The following is a 21,238-nucleotide window of genomic DNA, read 5'->3' as shown; positions in this document are numbered from 1 at the left end:
ACTCATTCTGTCAAATATTTCTTTGATTTGTCATTTTGTCTGCCCCTAACTAGACATCATTGTTTTGGAATAAAGGTAAGTATTAAAGGCTCATTAGTATTCCATACAGAGAGATCAAAGGTATGTACAAAGTGTTGTCTGTATTCCAGCCAGAGAAATTAAAGGTTTGTATTTCAACCAGAGGAACTAAACGTACGTGGCATGTCTGTATTCCTGCTAGATCATATCCTTGGATGTGATTACTTGCAGAAGCAGCCCTGCTGCTGAATTAACATTTCACCACAGCTCTCCATGCACCCTGAAATTTTGTTCAGCATTTCTTGTTCTTGAAAAAGTAAAGAGGTACTACTCTTTGGTTTTCATAGATGTTTCCTTAAAAGTAAGGAGTATTTCAATGTGAATCAGGGCATGGGAGATTTATGCTTCCTTGTCTCTGAAATATCCTCTTAAAACTACAGGGAAGTTTGCATTTTGGTTATGTATTCATCTGTATTATGTATGTATTTATTTAGTACAATACTTTCCCATGTATTACTTGCATTGCTGTATCCCTAGTAAATCTTTTAGAGATTAGGATTTTTTTTTTTTTTTCAGGCACATAGCACACACTGATAGTCTTTGCACTATATAGCTCAAAGGAAAAAGATCACAGCTAAATAGGAAGTAGAGGCTAGACCATACATCAACTCTATCTCAATGATGAAATCACAAATAATAAAAAAGTAACATATTGCTAATATATTAGCATTGTTATCTCTGACATTTCATTCAATATTATGAAAGGTAACCCTGAAATTATTCTAAAATTAAAACTAATATAATCATAATTAGTAAATAAATTGAACTATGCATCTAGGTATATACACAGGTTCTATTCTTTATTTGACAATTAATAATAATAATTATTAATATAACTATTATTAATATGACAATATACATTTTTTCTAAAGAATAATTTCAATTTTATGAACTGAAAATATATTTAGAAAAATATTGGCTTTCCAATATAACATGTTAGAGATGGAAATCCTAAATACTTTATTTACTCTTTGCATTTTGAGCAGATTCACTGTTCAAAATGGTAGGAATGAGAATAAATACACTCAAAGAGAGACAGTGATCAAAACAGAGAAGGGCCATTCCATTGGGGATATAAATTCATGCAAGATTTAGATGTCTCTTGAGATATTTAGTATTTAAAACTCATGTGTGATGCATATATGAAAACATGAATGTAGTTGTAAATTAGGGATGCAGAGGAGTCATCCTGCCTGGCACATCCCCCCACAGCTCATCCTTGTCAGAATCAGAAAGAATTATGGAAAATATGTGTGTTGTCCATAGTTGCAAAGAGATTTCTACCTACTAAACATAGTCACTGGTTAAGAAGTCATAGGTCAAAGAAACAAGGGTGTACAGCTGACCTCCCTGTACATAGTTAATAAGAATCCACGCCATAGATAGATATTTCCGAACATGGTTAATAAAAAATGCAAGCCATAGGTTGACATTTCTGCACTTTTTTAATAAATATATATAACATAGGTTGATATCACAAAACAGAGGAAGTGTCTCATTCCAACCTCTCACCCCATCTGCGTGTTTCAGAGACACACATGTTATCTTTATTCTTTGTATATTTATATTATATGTGACTTATTTATTTTTCAGGGAAGTCTTAGAAAATTATGAAACAATTGTGATTGTACTTTTTTAAAAATAAAAATGGAGCAGAGACAGAAGGAAAGGCCATCCAGAGATCGCCCTACCTCTAATTTCTCTGGCTGGAATACAGACAACACTTTGTACATACCTTTGATCTCTCTGTATGGAATACTAATGATCAATCCCATTTGCAGATACCAAACTGCAATACTATTGCTGATGCCAAGAAACACTTGCTGACAGGAGCATGGTATGGCTGTTCCCTGAGAAGTTCTGCCAGCACTTGATTAATGCAGATGCAGATAATCACAGGTTACTAACAGCCAACCATTAAACTGAGCTCAGGGACTCAGTGGAACAGTTAGGAGAAGGATTGAAGGAGCTGAAGGGAATTGCAATTCCATAGGAACAATAATATTAACTAACCGTATCACCCAGAGCTCCCATGGAATAAACCAACAACCAAAGCATATACATGGAGATACCCATCGCTCCAGATACATATGTAGTAGAGGATGGCTTTATCTGGCTTCAATGGAAGAAGAGGTCATTGGTCCTATGAAGGCTTGAAGGTCCATCGTAGAAGAATGCTAGAGCAGTGAGGCAGGAATGAGTGGAGGATCACCCTCATAGAGGCAAAGGGGAGGAGGGAGAGGAAAGATGGGATGGAGGTTTGTGGAGGGGAAGCTGGGAAAGGTGATATCACTTGAAATATAAATGAATAAAATGATTAATAAAAAGAATAAGCATACAGTTATATGTCAAGTCACTAAGCTCAATATAGGTTTTAGAATTAGAAACTCTCAAAAGGAGTACAACAAGTATCTCAATACCATTAACAAAAATTTCATGAATTTTAAAAAGTATCTATCTTGGAAAAGTAAATTCTTTTTATGGTTATTACTAGAAATATTTCAATAACTCTAAAGTATAAATAAATTGACATTGATATTATTTGTGATATCTTCAAAGCATTATTTTTGGCATTTTTCTATAGTATATTTTGTAATTTTAAATGTAATTTTCGAGAACAAGTACATATACTCTTTTGTTTTCATAACACAGTGTATATCTTTAAATATAAATGCATGCAGGCACACACCATTAATTTTAATAATAAACATGCATTTCATTTCAAACCTCTACTCTTTTATTTAACTAATTTATTTCTGATAGATGTTCAGAGTCACTAAAATACACAAACTAGAACTTCTTCTATTTGGTCTTATTTATCTTTTGCTTTTACTTCAAAAGTTATACAGATTTTTATATTTAACAATGGCACTGTATAAAAGTTAATTTAGTTAGCATGTCTAAAATTATATAAATAAAATATGTCATTAAATAATAAATGTGCTTTGTGCAGTATGGCATTAAGGTAGTAAACCTCAAATGTCCAATACATGCATATAAACTTCAGGAAATAAAGTAAAATAAGACAGATTTCATCTTTATTTGTCATGGGTAATACTGATTTGTAACTGCTCACAACTGCTATAAACCTGACAATTTAGTAACATTCAGATCATATATTTCAATATTACAGGACCCAGTGCTGTTATTGTATAAAAATGATTAGAAATAGATTAAATCAATAGCATTGGAAACAATATGATTTTTGCAATATATACTTCAGATACTGAATGATAAGGCAGATCATTTAAGCATGTGCTAGCAACAATTGAAAAGATTTATTATACAATTTACTTTATAGATGTAATAGTGATGGCCAAATTAAATATTATAAATATTTTTAACTGAAGATAAACATTAATTCCTCAAGAATAATTAAGCTTGTCAGACGTTTATTTCATAATGAACTTATTCTTCACTTGATTATATTATTTTCATGCATGATATTTACTTTATTCCATACAACCTTTCTTTTATACATTTCTCCTTTCTCATCAATGGTGAGAACATGTGCTTGGAATACCAGAATCTGCTCTGCTTCCACGTTTGCATGGTCATACTCAAATAATGCCATTCTTTAAGCCACTTTAAAACTTTCTTCTTCTAAAATAGACAAACATATCATGAAATCTGTATAGCTTTAAAAGGTTTTGCAGAGCTGGAGAGAGGTTTCAAGGGTTTTGAGAACTTGCTCTTCTTCTACAGAACAAGAGTTCAGGTCTCAGCATCCATCTTGGGCAGCTTATACCCAGCTTTGTCCCTCTACCTTCAGAGGATCAAAAACAGTCCTCTGACTATTATGGGCATCTGAACCCATGTGGACACATACACATATACACAAACACACATAAATACACATACACACACATATAATTCAGAAGAGGAAACTATTTGGTAAATGGCACTAACATGAGTAGGCATCCAGTTTTAGAACTAATTTACCTCTAAAAAGAAACACTCTCTTCAAGTATCTTACATCTTGTTTCATAATGAAAACTTAAATATATTAACTCTTGCTAACATAAAAACCATATTTATTCCAGCCAATGGTGCTTTAGTCCCAGCACTTAGGAGGTAGAGGCAGAGAAATCGGTGTTAGTTTGAGGATAGCTTGGTCTACATAGTGAGTTCCAGGATAGCCCAGGGTACACACAGCAACTCTGTCTCAAAACACCATTTAAAATATCTTTTAACATACTTAATTTGTATAAGCATTATTGTAATAATCTAACATTATCAACTATAACAATGTGACATTGAAAAAGGAAAGTACACATAATACACACCTAATCACAGCATGTATAATATATTTAGAACAATATACTACTATAATACTTGCATATTGATCAATTATCTATATTAACCCCATTTTTACTAAAATTCTGGCCAGATGTGATGTAATTGTTGCTTGGATTTATGTAGCCAGTAGCTTCAATACTCCTTATGGCCAACAGATTGTTCTTCATGTACTTTGGCCCTAAAGGTGAGTCTTTGCCAGCTGAGCACTGCTGGGAGTAGATATGTGTAAAGCTTTGCCAAATGCAAGATGTTTTCTTATAAATAGCATATATCCTTTGTCTAAATCCACACATGCACTTCACATCATCCTCTTCTAATTCCTGTTACAAGCACCACACATTCACCTATGACTCACCCATTGAATCTTACTACATCATAAACTTTAAAAAAATAAGTGAGGGTGTCAGTTCGGAATCCTTTTTTGTAATTCATTTTCTCATGGAAAAATCTTACAATAGAGTTTGATGACAAAATCAAGCTCTGTGGTTCATGAGATTAAAGTTGAAAGTCATTCCTGAGTTGCTGCCCATCTGATGCTTTTCTCGAATTATTCTCTCAACTGTGTCATGATACTATAAAATGAACTATATGGAAACTGTGATTGATAGCACTATGACTGTCCTATCATGTATGAAATGGCTGGGTTATAGCTACAAGGCCGTCACTAAACAAAGTGTGTATTATACGATTTATTGAGCAACTAAATCTTCATTCAGTGTTACACTGTAAATAGAAGCTCCATACTTCACCACAACTTTCAGAAAGGAAGCTGATGATGAACACCCAGACATCTTCACTGACAGTTCTTAAATGTGAAGAGTTTGGACTTGCAGCTTTGGTTTGACTCTTTCTGTAATACAAGTGATTTTGTGGAGTGGAGAGAATATGACCTTTATTTAAAATATTGCAATATGCAAAATAAACAAAAATATGTCGGTTTTTAGACAGCAGAGTTTACTCCTCTTAAATGTGAAAAGAAATGTCAAGTATGTTTTTGTGTCAATAAATATCTTTATGTAGTCATATCCAACTATAACTATATATATAATCATTTTATATTTATATGAATCATTCAATGTAGTAAGTCTGATTTCCACTAGTCACTGGATTTTATTTAAAATAAAATCTTGCTGACAATTATCCAGAAATTATTCTGAGAAAGTACACATGAGTCAGAGTTATGCTTCTTTGTGCTCGCCAGTATGATAAGAACATCATTAATTACACACACACAAACACACACACATATGTGTATGTATGTATATATATATATATATATATATATATATATTATATATACATTTATATATATTACAACCAAAACTTCTTAGTTTGCTCATTTTTATTTCCTATTATAGTAGAAGGAAAAGAAGCTCAAAGTGGGCAAGTGACAGGTTCAAATCCCAGAACTGGCAGGTGATCCAACCCTGTCGTATTACAAAAAGTATTCTTTTCCATTATACCAGTCGTGTGTGTGTGTGTGTGTGTGTGTGTGTGTGTGTGTGTGTGTGTGTGTGTGTGTGTGTTTGAGTGTGTTGTCACTTCTAAAAGGAAATATTTCTTTGAAATTGCTTTTGGAAAAATTAAGTTTCTCATAAATGCATGAAGCAGGAAGAATAGTGCCCTAACTGTCATGTTCTTTGGCTTTCTAAAAAACAGATGTCCAAGTAGAAATGTCTGTCTGTAAGTTCCTAAGAAGAACTGGAAGTAAGCCTTAAGAGAGATAACCATAAGTCATCTATTTCCATAGCATAGTCTCTACTTCCATTCAGCTCTACTTTGCTGTTCAGAATTTCAAAAGGGTTCTCTGTATCTGGAACACTACTAGGACCACAGAGACCTATCACATAAAGATGAATGCAATTCTAGTTTAGGCACACTCAAGCTAAGTTCGCATTCTTGTATAACTATAATAGCAAGTATAACTTTATAAGTACTTTCTAACATTAATATTTCTACACCAATATCATATGCATGGCATTAAAAGAAAATCAGAATAATGAAGTAAAATGCTTCATGAGTACAATCCTAAATAATAATTTAAAAGCAAGATTTTAGTTTCTTATAATTATGTTTTAAGAAAAAACAAATTAAAATGTAGTTAGTAGAGAAAATAAAAAGAATTATGGCCTTTGTTTCTGTTAGCAAGTTGGCTTTTATTTTTACTGCCTTAAAACTTTTTTACTTAAATATTTCTTTATAATGATGATTACTGTTTCCAGAAAAACAATAGGAATGGTTGTTCTGATTGCCAGTTCTCGGTAGCCCCCTCCTTGATCACTTACACTTACTTGAGATCATTGATAAACAATGTGTAACAAGATTCTTCTGACATGTTTCTACCTTCATCAAAATTAGGCTTAGAAAGTTGCAAAACTTACATTAGTCAAAGATTGATCAATGAACAATGTGACAACCTCTTCAAGTGCATCCAGGCCAAGTCACAAAATTGACACACTAGGGTCAATGTGAGCTGAAATACCTGAGCCTTTGCCCAGAGTTCACTTAATAAAATATCCTTTACCTATAATGAACACATATGTGTTCCTTTAATCATTCCCCTTCTGTATCCACTGTATGACACAACGTGTTGAATAAAATTAACAATATTGCATCCCATATCACAGAATAGAGATATTTAAATGTAATTGAGGAAAATATAAAATATTTAAATTGAGGGATACTCTGATTAGTTCATCACAACCCCAGAAAGCAATAATCCAAGTGTCCACTGAACTCTAAGTATGAATCAGTGTTTACATGTGAAATATCTTTGAATGCTTACATATAGTATACTTTAATCCAATGCCAAAGGGTGATAACATGACACATGCCATGTGGACAAAGAAATTTTAGTAGTACTAGATACTGGGGCAGGGAAGATCTGCTGGAGAGGAGATCACTGCTGCACAGGTCACAACACAGCTGCTGCTTCAAAGGCTGACATACCGCTGACAGATCCAGAGAGAAGCAAAGTTAAAACCACATATAAACACAGCAATGATTATTTGAGGCTTTTAACTTTCACAAACTGTTTGGGAAAAGGATTTTACGAGGATTTAAATTCTTGCATGAGCAGACAGAAAGTCAGGGATGGAACATCTGATGTACATTGTTGTACTGCTGCTGGTGCTTCAGGGAAAACTGCACCCGCTTTCAAACATCGTTCAAACTATTTTGAGTATTTTAAGATTCCCAATCTTCCTGAACACAGAAATTGTTGGTTTTTATGTTCTGTGCATGTTGAAAACAGTAAAGTACAAATCTATAAAATATAGTGTGTGTATGTGTATGTGTATGTGTATGTGTATGTGTATGTGTATGTGTATGTGTATGTGTATGTGTGTGTGTTGGGTTGGGGTGGGATTCAATACATACGTGTCTTCCTAGCAGAATCTTCCACAAAAAGAGAAGAGATGTCTTCATCCACACCGGCTTCATTCCTAGCAATGCATGTATATGCTCCTGTATCTTCATAACGCACATTGCTTATGTGGACCTCACTGCCATTTGCTGTGAACAGAAAGCAAAGACAACTTGTAAACTACAGTCTGAGCTTTGGTACAGTGCATTCCGATTACACAGCCAAACAGCTCACTGAGCTTGTCGTAATTAAACTGCTTTCCTTCCTGCTTCTATACTTTGGAGATGTGCCAAGTTGCTCCAGAGGCTCTCGTGTTTGTACATTGTTACGTCACTCCATGGATGAGAGCTCTGCACTAAAAAATGCAAACACTTTAAATTTTATACCATTACCATTTGTTATATTACATATGAAATATTTCATATAAATATCATTCTATATGTGTTTACAGCTAAAAGTCAAAGTTTAAACAAAGCTTTTCTAGAACAAACAACAGCAATCCTCTTCTCTTAAAGAAACACATGTGAAAATCTGTCACAAGTTGAGTGAAATTTATTTTTAAGTCAAGCTTCCTTAAGTAAATTTACAGTGTACTACTGCTGTTAAGAAACTTTATTACATATTTGGAAATACTAAAGAGGGCAGGAAAATAATAACAATTGTCTGAAATTTCACCAAAACATACCTAAAATAAACTATGACACAGAAATATAATCATTTTAAGTGTGAATAAAATTTCAAATCTTGGAGAGTGAATATTTTAATCTAATCCTTGAAAGATAAGTTGAATTTCTCAACAGCAAAACCTAGGGGCAATTAATCATGTATGACATGCTAGCCAAATGCTAGGGACCTTCACATATTTAATAACTTATACAAGTGATATTTAATTATGAGATTTGTAGGATGAATTCTTATAGGTCACGCAAATAAAACGGTTGAATTTTTATGAAAACCACACAGTCTGTAGCTATGTTCTATTGCTGTCATGAGTTTTTATGTTTCTTTTCACCATTTCATTTTTAAGGATATGTCTCTCTGGTGTGTTGTATCTACGCTCTTCATTTTTCTGCCACAAGAACAATGTACTGTGGACTGGAATGCAATGTTACATGTCAAGTGAATAACAGTTAAATTGGCATGGGTGAGTTAGAGAGAAGAGGGGTTGGTTGAGACAGAAGGATTGCCAAGAAGAGGTGGAGGTGTCTTCCCTGACAAAACTATCAGAAAATGTAGCTTGAATGTAAAATGCCCCCAGAGGTGCATATGTTTGAGCACTTAATTTCCAAAAAGTGGCACTGATTTTGAGGTTTGTGGAATCTTTAGGAGGTAGAGTCTTTTTAGGGGAAATAAATCAGTGAGAAGAAGTCATGATGCTTCATAAAACAAATTCATTTCCTGCTCAATGTTGAGTCCCTCACTACCAAAGCAATGTGGTCACCAGTCTCCTTCCATCATGCCTCCCTCCAAGTTGAGGACAGATTAAACCCTTTCTCCTTACACAGCTTTTGTCAGCTATTCAGTCCTAACAATGACAAGTAACTAATAAAGAAGAAAACATCTGACTCAACTTGTATATCTGAGCGATTGAAGTAAACAGTGCATCCACTTGCCTGTAGACACACTGCCAAAAACAAATCAGTGGTGAGTGATTCCCCAAGGAAGAAGTGATACTGAGGTTTACTCCTATTTCACATTATTTACTAATTTTGATTTTTTTCTTTTATTATCTTTAGTTTTGTGTTTTTAGTTGTAGTTTAACTGATCACTCCTCTGAACAGGCTTCTTTTCTCCACCCATACTCTACACCATTTTCTCTAGTGTTTCTCATACTTGTGACCCATATGTTTTCTTGTTCATTTACCATTGTCAACTTTCCCTCAATTTTCCATCTCCTCCTCATTGTCTCTTAATTAGGAATAGCTTATAATTCTATTCAATACTCAGAAAATCTATAGGATACCATTTACTAGTTTTTAAAATTTACTCTCTATTATTTGTTTTTTGCTGATTTTCCTAGAACTTTTAAGGTTCATTGTTACGTTATTTATTTGAGATCTCTCAGACTTTTTATTTTCTTTGTGTGTGAATGTCCGTGTGCATGTGTGTGTGTGTGTGTGTGTGTGTGTGTGTGTGTGTGTGTGTGTATAAGAGCTTAAATTGTCCTCTCAAAAATGCCTGGTCTTGTCCTACTATTTTAATTTAATTACAAGAATTTTCAGTTTGCCCTCCGATTTGCTCAGTGACCCAGGGATCTTCCAAAAAAATATTGCCTAGTGTCCAAGTATATGTATAGTTTCTGTGGTTTCTCCTGTTGGCTTCCAGTTATACCTTAATCTGATAAGAGACAAGAAATTATTACAACTTTTATAAGGCTTGCCTTATGACCTAGAATGTGATAAATCTTAGGGAAGTTTTCACGGGTCACTGAGAAGAATATATATTTCACATTTGGTAGGATACCATGTAGAGAGCTATAAATTCAGTTGATGTGTGGTTTAGTTAATCTCTCATGTTTCTTTGCAAACTTCTATTTTTTGAGGAAATATCTGAAGAAACAAGTAGAATATTGAAGTCTTCAAATTTTATCTTTCATTAAAAACCAATAACTTTGTTTTCTAAGCTACCAAGTAAATAAAAATAATCAGAAAGCCATGCTTAAATGTCCTGTTCGCAATAAGTCAGTAAGTAAGAAGAACACTCAGACCCATCAAAGTGGATTGGTTCTCATGTTCTTCTCAAAGAAAAATTTTGCCTCTTTCAACATAAAATACCCTGCTTCCCTCCTAACGTTTATGGTCCTTTCTGCACTGTCACCTCTCTCCTGTCCTGCATCTCTAGAATATGTCCCTCAAACAAATGACTTTCCACCAAGAGATACTACCGTTTCTTGGTCCTATTTTGTGTGCCAAAGTCTAGAACAGAAAATATTTATTGTTTCATTCTCATTTTTAATCTCACCAAAGAGAAAGTTATTAAGGATTTCTTTACAATTCTTTTTCCACAAGCTGCTGACCCAGCATTGGGATGTACTTCAGTTTTCTGCTCTGAACTTTCTATGTATCTGGCAGTGCTGAACATGCCCTTCATTTTAACTTTTAACTTTTATCTTTCTTCCTTCCTTCCTTCCTTTCTTTCTTTCTTTCTTTCTTTCTTTCTTTCTTTCTTTCTTTCTTTTCTGTCATATCCCTGGGTCTTTTGACTCCTTGATGAATTTTACTTATCTTTTATTATATATCTTAAGTTTGTATGCTGTTGTTCCTACAGTAAGATTTCATTTCTCTTCATTCATGTATTATCATATAGTGCATAGTTACTCAGTCCATGCATAGACTTTGATTTAACATACAAATGCTAAAGAACATATCTGAATAAATAAATCAATAAACAACAAAATAATCATAGTATTGAACAAAACTCATAACTTTATTATCTATAGCATACCAACAGTTTTTTCTCTTAAATTGTCCTACCTCCTCTTAGCTAACATTTTTACTTAGTCTCTAAAACTACTTATTTATGTTTATATTTATCACTGAAAATAACTTTTTTTTTAGAGACTCTACTTTTATGTTTCAGTCTAGATTGAAGAACTGGTGACATTTTATCTTCCTGATATTCCTGGAATAAAATAGATATAAGTACATATACAATAGGTTACTGTAACAAATGGGCAAAATAGGGAAGAAATGAGGGATGCTTGGTCTTTTCTTTATTCTATTTCTATTCATCTCTTGGCTAGGCTACAGACACAGATGTGTAAGCAGTATCAATACAAACATTTTATACTCTAGTTCTTGATGTGAGCAGGTAAGGAGTTCCCAGACCCTGACCATTCAAGGCAAATTTCTGATGATGACTAGTGAGTGTCACTGAATCATGAAGCCATGGCTCACATGTCCAGATTTTCTAACACCTTTGTACCTGGTGTGGATAGATGAGCATTTCTTAGACAACCAAACCCGTGTCCACCGTTCCACTCAACCAACTCCAGATGTGAATGTTGCAGTGCAGAAATAAAAACAACATGAACATCTATAAAATGTGATTTCTAAAATTTATTAATCCTGTTGTAAGTGACCCTGAGGAAGAACTAGCTGGAAAAACTTGCAAACAAGAATTCCAAAGAATGATAAAATAATTAATAAATTTTAAAAATGTGGGTTCTAGCTCAAGGGGAGACCCCAAAACCTGGCACTATTACTGAGGCTATGGAGCACTCACAAAAAGAGACCTATCATGACTGCTCTCTGAAAGATAAGCAGCTGAAAGAGTCAGATTCAGACATTTGCACTCAACCAATGGACAAAAGCTGCTGACCCCTGTGGTTAAATTAGGGGAAAGCTGGAAGAAGCTGAGGAGGATGGAGACCTTTTAGGAGGACCAGCAGTCTCAATTAACCTGGACCCCCAAGATCTCTCAGTCACTGAAACACCAACCAGGCACCACACACCAGCTGATATGAGACCCATAACAGATAAACAGCAGAGGACTGCTGGGTATGGGTTTAGTCAGAGAAGATGCACCTAACCCTCAAGAGACTGAAGGCCCCAGGGAGTTTGGAGGTCTGGTGGGCTGGGGTGGGCGTTGGGGACATCCTAGTAAAGACAGGGTGGCAGGGAAAAGGTATGGGATGTGGAAAAGTTGCGGGGTGGAATGAAAGGGAAATAAAATCTGGAGTTTAAAATAAAACAAACAAACAAATAAATAAATAAATAAATATTTAAAAAAGAAAGAATTCCAAAGAATGATAATAACTAGGTTAAGATGACATCAAGATGACATGACTGTGCTTCAAAAAAATAGATTAATGAATAACAAATTCAGAAAAACATATGAAAATATAATTCAATAAAAAGAGATGGAATCATGGAGAAAAGGCTTAACTAATACTGGGAATACATACCTCAATATGCCAAAACCAAAACCTAAGCAGAAAACCTATTCAACAGAATTAATCCTATGGAAAACAGAGTATTGGGCTTAGGAGAGAAGACAAATGACAGTGAAAGTCAATTATATACTTTTGAAAATACAGTAAAGGAACAACGTAGAGCTTTAGAAATTTAGAAAATGGAAAAAAATTGACTTTTGTTTGTTGACATAGAAGCAGAACACCATAGCAAATTTATGCAATGTTTTCCATTGCCCAAATCCATATAAAGAAATGCTCACCTACATGAATGTAGGCCACAACACCCCAAATAAAAAGGAACAGAAAGTAAAATTTCTATCACATCTATGGTTGCAATATTAAAGCCACAGATGTATAAAGGCTACTGAAAGTTTCAACACAGCGATGTCAAGTCTATTATGAATGTGGTTCCATCTGAATCACACGTGATTATTTGACAGAAGCTTTTAAAGCCAGAAGGGTCTGGAAAGATGCATTTTAAGTTTTGAATGGCCACAACTGCCAACCCAGACTATTATTCTCAGAACACTACCCATTAAATTAAAGGAGAAATAAAATAAAAGCTGCAATAACAAAATCATTCCATGATTTTTTTTTAAAAAAAAGGCAGATTAAATTAATGTTTAAGCACTATATCAGACCTCGTTCTGCAGAGAATGCTAGAAGTGATACTTCAATCTGAAGAGGTGGATAAACACACTCAAGATGTCACAGGGAGCAAAGAAACAATTACAGAACAATTAATTAAAAGAGGTATATAATTAAACAGTTTACTTAACATGAAAATAATGGGAGACTATATTAATCTCTATGACAAGACTATTATTTACAACAATAAATATGTTAGAAAATTATATCGGTTTTGTCTTAGATGCAGCCATGTTTTACTATTCCCAAGAGTTGATACAATAACTCATTGTCTTACACTTGTTCTGTCTTGTATTTTTTCTACATTTTACTATAATAGATCTGCACACTTATTTAATGTAAAGAATGTAATAAACAGGTACCTTGAAGTGTGAGTTGTTTGGAGAGCTTTGGTGTAATGTCAATTCCATTCTTCAGCCAGCCAAGCTGAGGATCTGGTATACCCTCTGCATGGCACCTAAGGCTTGCAGTTACTCCAGGTTCTCTGGCCTGACTCTCTGGATACACTCGGATGACTGGAGGAACTAAATGGGAGAAGAAAAAAAAACATGAGTAACTAATCAAATTACCATTTGATTCTGGAAACTAAAAAAAATTTAAGATGATCCCTTACAAATTAAAATTTTTTATTTGGTTGTATTATTAGCTTACTGGCATAATTATCTGCTAAAATGTCCTAGGGAGTTTTGAATGACAGGTAATTCTGAGCCTATGTCATAAAAAAATATAATTCAAACATTATATATTATGTTTCAAAAACTATATAATCTTGAAAAAAATAATACTGAAATAGGCTCCACTTACCAACTAAAGGATAACTTAGTCATTCAATTAATCTTTAAATGCATTATAAACAATTAAAACCTTATGAACTGAGTTATTTGAATAAATAAGTATAAAGTTTGAAAGCAATACTTTTCCTTGCAAGAGTACATTTAGAAATTAATGTATTAATACATTAATTTATACATAATAGCATACTATTTTATACATAATAGTATACTGAACCCAAACTATTACCAATGAATTTTGTTTAAAGCATGTAATACATTATACTAAGCACAACAAAATGTTATTAAAAAGATTTAAAGTAAATGGAATGAATAAAGTCAATTGGTTGGTAAAATGAAAATATTATTGATGAATTTAATATTCCCAAATTGATCTGAAGGTGTAAGTTCACCCTCAATAAACCTTTAAATTCAGTTTTGTATAAAAGTGTAATAGTGCTCAAACCCACAGAGAGTTAAAAAGGGCTCCAAGTGGCCAAAATAATCTCAAAAAGTTAAAATGAAACCTAAAGGGATCCTATGTTGGTCATTAGAGTGATGAGATACTGACATGGGATAACCACAGAGAACTATGGAGCATAGTTGAAAGCCTAGAAATTACCAGACACTACTATGTTTAACTGATATTTCACATAGTGCTAAGATAATGTTCAGTAGAACTGTTAATCCATCCAGGAGCATGAACCTGAACTCCTTCTTCATAATATATTTAAATTATATATACATATATAATATATGTATATATAATTTGATTCAAGTTAAATCATATAAATGTACAAATCAAACATTATAAGTCGTACTTCACAAAATATTTAAATTATATGTACATATAATATATATTCTATGTATATACAATTTGAATCAAGTTAAATTATAGTTCTAAATGTACATATCAAACATTATAAATCTTATGAAATAGCCCATAAAACAGAGGTAGAAAAAGTAACATTATATAGACTGAACAGGTTATATTTTGGAATATATGTATGTATACATACACATATATGTATTCAATAACAATCAGAGAAAAAGCAGGTGATGAATTTGAAGGAAAGTGGGGAAGGGAATACGGGATGGTTTGTAGGTTGGAAACTGAAGGGAGAGATAGGATTGAATTAGAATCACAAAAATAAAACTAATGAAGTGAAAAAAAGTATCAAATTGTAGTCATGTGATATATTACCGTCATTTACTAATATATTCATACATAACTACATTTATAGAATAAACGGCACATTTAGGGAAAAATGGAAAAGAAAGGAAGCACAATAACTCATTCTATTCTTGAATTTAATGAAAAGTCATAGTTATGATCCCCATAATCATAAGCACCGACACAAAAATAAATAACTTAAACTTCAATTGAATTACACTTTTGCGGATCATCACAGGACATTATCAAGAAAGATGAGGATATTGGAAAATGTGGATCAGTGGCTAAGACTACTAGTGCCAATTGCAATTGCAGAAGACTTGGTTTTATTTGACAGCACAGACATGGTGGATTACAATCATCCAATTCCAGTTTTATGGAATCTGATACTCTCATCTGACCTCAGTATGAATTAAACACACACATGTTATGCATGCATACATATAGGGGAAAAACTCATGGAGATAAAATAAGTAAATTGAAAGCAATAAGAAAGAATGGAAGGAAAGAAGGGTAGCTAGAAGACATCTTAGTCTTTAATGTGCTGGACACACAAACATGGAACTTGAGTGACATCACCAGAATATGGCTTAATAAAAAGCTAGGTTTAGAGGTGTTAGTGTGTTATCTGAGTAAATGAGAATAAATTGATGATCCTTGAACTCACTGGACATCCAGCCTAGCTTGTGAGCTACAGCCAGTGAAAGGGACTATGCCTGAAGGGGATAGGAACTCCACAGGAAAACCAAGAGTCAACAAACCTGAATCCTTGGGGCTCTCAGACACTGCACCACCAACCAAAGAACATACATGGGTTGGACCAGCACCCTGTCCCCACATGTGAGCATATAGGTAGCAAATGTGAAGCTTAGTCTTCATGTGGGTCCAAACAACTGGAGCTGGGGCTATCCGAAAAGATGTTGCCTGTCCCTGGGATAAGTTTTTCTAGCTGGGCTGTCTTTTCTGGCTTCAGTGAAAGAAGATGCACCTAGCCACACAGAGTGCCATGATGGAGAGGATACCCAAGTGCATGGTAGTGGTGGGAGAGGGATAACCAGGGGGCATCACCCTTTCGGAGGAGAAGTCAAGGGGAGATGGGGGAAGGATTGTGGGAGGGGCTGACCAGGAGTGGGGCAGTGAGTGGGATGTAAAGTAAATAAATAAAAAATAAGTAAGCAAATAAATAAGAAAAATAAAATAAAAGATATAAACTTGATGGCTGAAGAATGTTACTGAGGGTTGACTTAGGCTTTCTAACCGTGTTCCACTTCCCACTCACTCACTTTGATTCCTGTTTGTGATTGAAATATGATTAATCTTCTTCTTGTTCCTGTCACATGCTGCCTTGACTTTCTTATCATTATGGACCCTCAGTCTAGAACTATGAGCAAAATTAATTCTTTCTTCTACCAGCTGGTTTTGTCAATGTATTTTATCATAACATCCCTAAGAAACCAATAAAATATGTTTTAAAGTTGAAGTGACAATAACTGTGTCTACACATATCCTGCACTCTGAACTCTTGCAAAATTAGTTTTTGGTGGATGCTAACACTGTTCTATAATTGTAATTGCAAAATCTCTGGTATAGGCTTCAATGGTGATTACAAAAATAAAAATAAATTAAGAAAATGTAAAAATGCAAATGAACATTGGCTAGTGAATGAAAACATGTGGATTCATTACATTACACAACAATTTCAGCAGGGAAACTAAAGTTCATAAAGTTACTACAACACAAACATTGAAGATCTAATGTTAAAAGAAATGAGTCTGACAGGAAAGATCATATAAATAGCAGTCTACTTGTATGAAAAAGCAGCACAATGGATAAATGTGTCAAAACAACTTTGCAGAAGCTAGGAGGAAGGAAGAGAAAATTTACTAGTTAGATGAACATAAGACTTATTTGGGAAGTTGTGCTATACGATTATATACTAATTGTGATCTTAAAATACTGTGGTTGTACTATAAGACAATGAACGAACATCGTATCAGGCTTTCTACCAGAATCTACACAAGTAGTTCAACATCTAAAAAAGTCTTATAATGTTTACCAAAATTAGACCTACTGGTAAAAGCCATTAAAGTTGATTGTATTGTTTCACTACAATAGAGATAATGACCTCTTACAAAAAATGTTTCAGCTAATAGAAAAAAAAATGATGTGTCATAGGGTATAGGTCTTTGATGGCACCAACAACTTTCTCCACACTCTTCACCACAGTTGTTAAAATGTGAAGACATTTCAGGGTAGACTACACTTAATGCTTCACTGTTACATAACAGTGCAAGGTATGGAACATTAGGACATAAACATGTAGAAAAAATTTGATTTACTCCTGGTTTTATATGCTATGGTTTCACTTAGTCATACCCATTTGTTCTCTGAAAACATGAAAGGAAACAATGGCTAACAAAAAATTCATGAATTCTGAATGCCATGCTATTATAAGCACATGGCAAAATTTCACACTATCCTTTTTTGTCCTATCAATGACATGAGTCTTCTCTTACTCATGCATTCAACTCTACACCTATTAGGCATTGTTCATCTGCCCTAACTATCAAATCAGCCATGCCAACACATTGGTGTTTATATAAACTTTATTATTACTCACATCTTTAATTTCAAGTTCTCAAAAGTTATAATCCATGGATAAAGGACTGTTCTACTAAGTTATTACTTGGTAAGATGCTTTAGAATAGGTTGACTACTATGTTGTAAAGATATTCAATAAACCTCATGGATATAGACACACACACATAAACATACATACACATACACACACACACGTGTGTGTGTGTGTGTGTATGTGTTTAAGGAGACAGAAAAGCTCCAATGGTAGCAGCTGTCACATAAGTCCCCCTTGGAAGAGACATGTATGAGTCATTTTTTTTTTTATTTTTATTAATGATTCCATTCATTTACATCTCAAATGATATCCCACTTCCTAGTTACTCCCTCTACCAAACCCCCAATCCTATGATATCCTACTTCTTGGTTACCCCTCTGCCATGCCCCCAATCCACATCTGTCCTCCCTTCTCCCTTTGGCTTGTATGAGAGTGCTCCCCCAACTACCCACACTCTTCCACACCACCGTTCCAGCATCACCCTACTGAGGACATCGAACCTCCCTGGGACCAAGGGCCTCCCCTCTTGTTGTTGTTGGGCAAGGCCATCCATTCCAACACTGAAATCAAGTTTCCAGATGACTATAGATTTGGTCAATATATGAAAAAAAATGCACCAAGCCAAGCTATTCACAATTTATTGTCTTTCCTACACTTGTTACCCTATGTTTCTTCTTTCTTTTAATTATAACATCAAATAACAGATAATTATTGTTTTAAAACCACTATTTAGATAACTTGTGATATACCTTATAATATGCTTAAATAAAATTTCCATCCTATATAAGTTTATAAGAAAAATAATTATTGTTCAATCTCAATCATAAAAATAAGCTGAAATCTCAACCAAAATATTTTCAAAAAAAATCTACTGAAATATTAAATGAATAATACACCATAACTTATTAGATTTATTTAAGGTGTTTTTAAAAATCACTCAATATCTTTGCATCATTCAATGAGCAGATGCAGACACCCATAGCCAAACACTGGGTAAGGCAGGCAATTCCACAGAAAAGGAAGAGGAAGGATTGTGTGAGCCAGAAGGGACAAGGACACCAGGAAAACCATCCACAGAATCAGCTAAGTAGGGCTCATTAGAGGTTCACAGAGACTGAATCAGCAAACACAAACTATTGAGTTAGGGCTTCTGCGTATACCTTATGGTTATGTAGCTTGGTGTACTTGTGGGACTCCCAGCAATGGGAATGAGGAGTGCTGCAGACAGTTTTGCCTGTACTTGGGACAATTTTCACCCTACTGAGATGTCATGTTCAGGATATAAGGGTTTGTGTCTAGTTCTATTGCATTTTTCTAGGTCATATTTGATATTCGATGGATATCCCTGGGAGGTCTGGGACATCCTTCCCCCCCTCTCTCTTCTCATCTCTCTCTCTCTCTCTCTCTCTCTCTCTGTCTCTCTCGCTCTCTCTCTGTCTGTCTCTCTCTCTCTGTCTCTCTCTGTCTCTCTTTCTCTCTCTCTCTCTCTGTCTCTCTCTCTCTCTCTCTCTCTCTCTCTCTCTCACACACACACACACACACACACACACACATTTTATGAAACAGAGAAGGTGAGTTGTGGGGAAGGACTATGAGGAATAGAATGAGTTAACAGAAACTGCAGTTGGGATGTAGTAATATATGAGAGATGAATATGAGTTTTAAAAAAATTCACCCAATATATTTACCACATACAACATTTAAGAAAGACTAAAAGGAATTTTATATTTTCAGTACTTTCAGAAAGTCTTCTATTTTTTTAGAACACAAAGAGAGAATATAATTTCCTATGCAAAACAAAGAGGGAGAGGCCAACCTGTAAATTGAGCCTAGCATATTTGTCATCAGAGAGACCTTACTTCAACCATCAACTGATGGAAACAGATGCAGAGACCTACAGCAAAACATTAGGGGGTGCTTCAGGAGTCCTGAGGAAGAGGGGGAGGAAGGATTGTAGGAGATAGAGGGTCAAGGATACTACAAAAAAATCCTACAGAGTCAACTTATCTGGTTCCATATGGGCTCTCAGAGCCTGAACCATCAAACAGAACAAAACAAAAATCAAAAACAAAAAACAACAACAACAAAAACCAGAACATGCATGGGACTCTCCTAGGCCCAATACACATATGTTACAGTGTGTACCTTCATCTTTAAGTGGAACTTCTAACAGTGAAGCAGAAGCTGTCTCTGACTCTATAGTGTACTTTTGGGACTGTTTATTCCTGCTGGAATGCCTCATTTAGCCTCAATAGGAGAGAAGGTGCCTAGTTTTATGGCAAGTTCATATTTGAGGACAGGTGAATATCCATGAGAAGCCTCCCCTTTTCTGAAGAGAAATGCAGGATGAATAGGTGGCAGGGAGAGTGTGGCAGGAAGGACTGGGAGAAGAGGAAGGAGAGACAAATGTTGTCAGGATATAAAGTAAATTAATTAGTTAATTAAAAATTAGATTTCAGGTTTTTTAAAATGTTTCTGCTATGTGGATGAAGAGGACAAGGGTCTACACTAAGCTGGGAGCTGAATGTGGCAATGTCTGTCATACGGTACTGCCTTTGGGCCATGAGAGTTGCAATAATGAAGCTGTCATTGACACTTCCTTCAAAGTTTCAGAGGGCTTCTGAGCCAGACTTATCTGTGGATCATGTGGTAGTGATGTTGCTATAACAGGGATGTGGGAACCTACTGTATGAAGGTGTAAATATAAATCCTAAGTTACAATAGAGACCTAAAGATGTAGGAGATGTCAGAAAAGTGAGAAGTCAGCCAGGCAGACTTGCATAAAAGGAATGGAATCAGTCCATAGAAATATAAGTGTTGCTGACAGCAAATTTAGACAAGTAGGAGAACCTAAGTCTTCAAAGTCCTAGATACTAGTCATGAGGCTTCTTGAGATTTGGGCTTGCTTTCTTCCATCCAGTATTTCCTCATAATTCTCCCATGCCTGGTTATTGGAATAGATAGGTATATTCTGTTTCATTGTTAATTTGTTTGTTTGTAATTTGCTGTGTGATTTTATAGGTGCCCATAATAGCCTTGATTCTCAAAAGAGTATTTGGACTTTGGATTTTGAGAAATATTGAGACTGTCAAAGACCAAGTGAACTTTTGGAATGAATACATTCTCATTATGAACATGATGAGGTTGTTGGACATTTACATTTACAGAATCTGATGACTTTAATAAGAAATTTCATAATGTCATATAAGCAACATTATGTGGTAACATAATATATAACTAATAATATGTAGATTAGACAGGTTATATTAAGGAATATATACACATACATATGTATATATGTACATACATGCAATACCAATTACTGTAAAAATAATACATTAATTATTTTTTTAAT

At 34.4% G+C, this 21,238-nt stretch overlaps 1 protein-coding gene across 4 annotated transcripts in view; it reads right to left on the bottom strand.

Moving 5' to 3' along the window:
* The window catches only part of Fstl5 (follistatin like 5), a 575,824-nt gene that overhangs the window by 99,488 nt on the left and 455,098 nt on the right, over positions 1-21,238 (bottom strand). For all 4 annotated transcript variants that reach the window (XM_034501239.2, XM_076932541.1, XM_076932540.1 and 1 more), the window contains exons 9-10: positions 13,667-13,828; positions 7,756-7,890 (exon numbers count right to left, since the gene is read on the bottom strand). In XM_034501239.2, coding sequence (XP_034357130.1) covers positions 7,756-7,890; positions 13,667-13,828 — 297 coding nt within the window. The remainder of the gene's footprint in view (positions 1-7,755; positions 7,891-13,666; positions 13,829-21,238) is intronic.

The sequence above is a fragment of the Arvicanthis niloticus genome, chromosome 4, assembly GCF_011762505.2.
Source record: "Arvicanthis niloticus isolate mArvNil1 chromosome 4, mArvNil1.pat.X, whole genome shotgun sequence".
Lineage (NCBI taxonomy): Eukaryota > Metazoa > Chordata > Mammalia > Rodentia > Muridae > Arvicanthis > Arvicanthis niloticus.
This window is presented reverse-complemented; position numbering and strand designations above follow the sequence as displayed.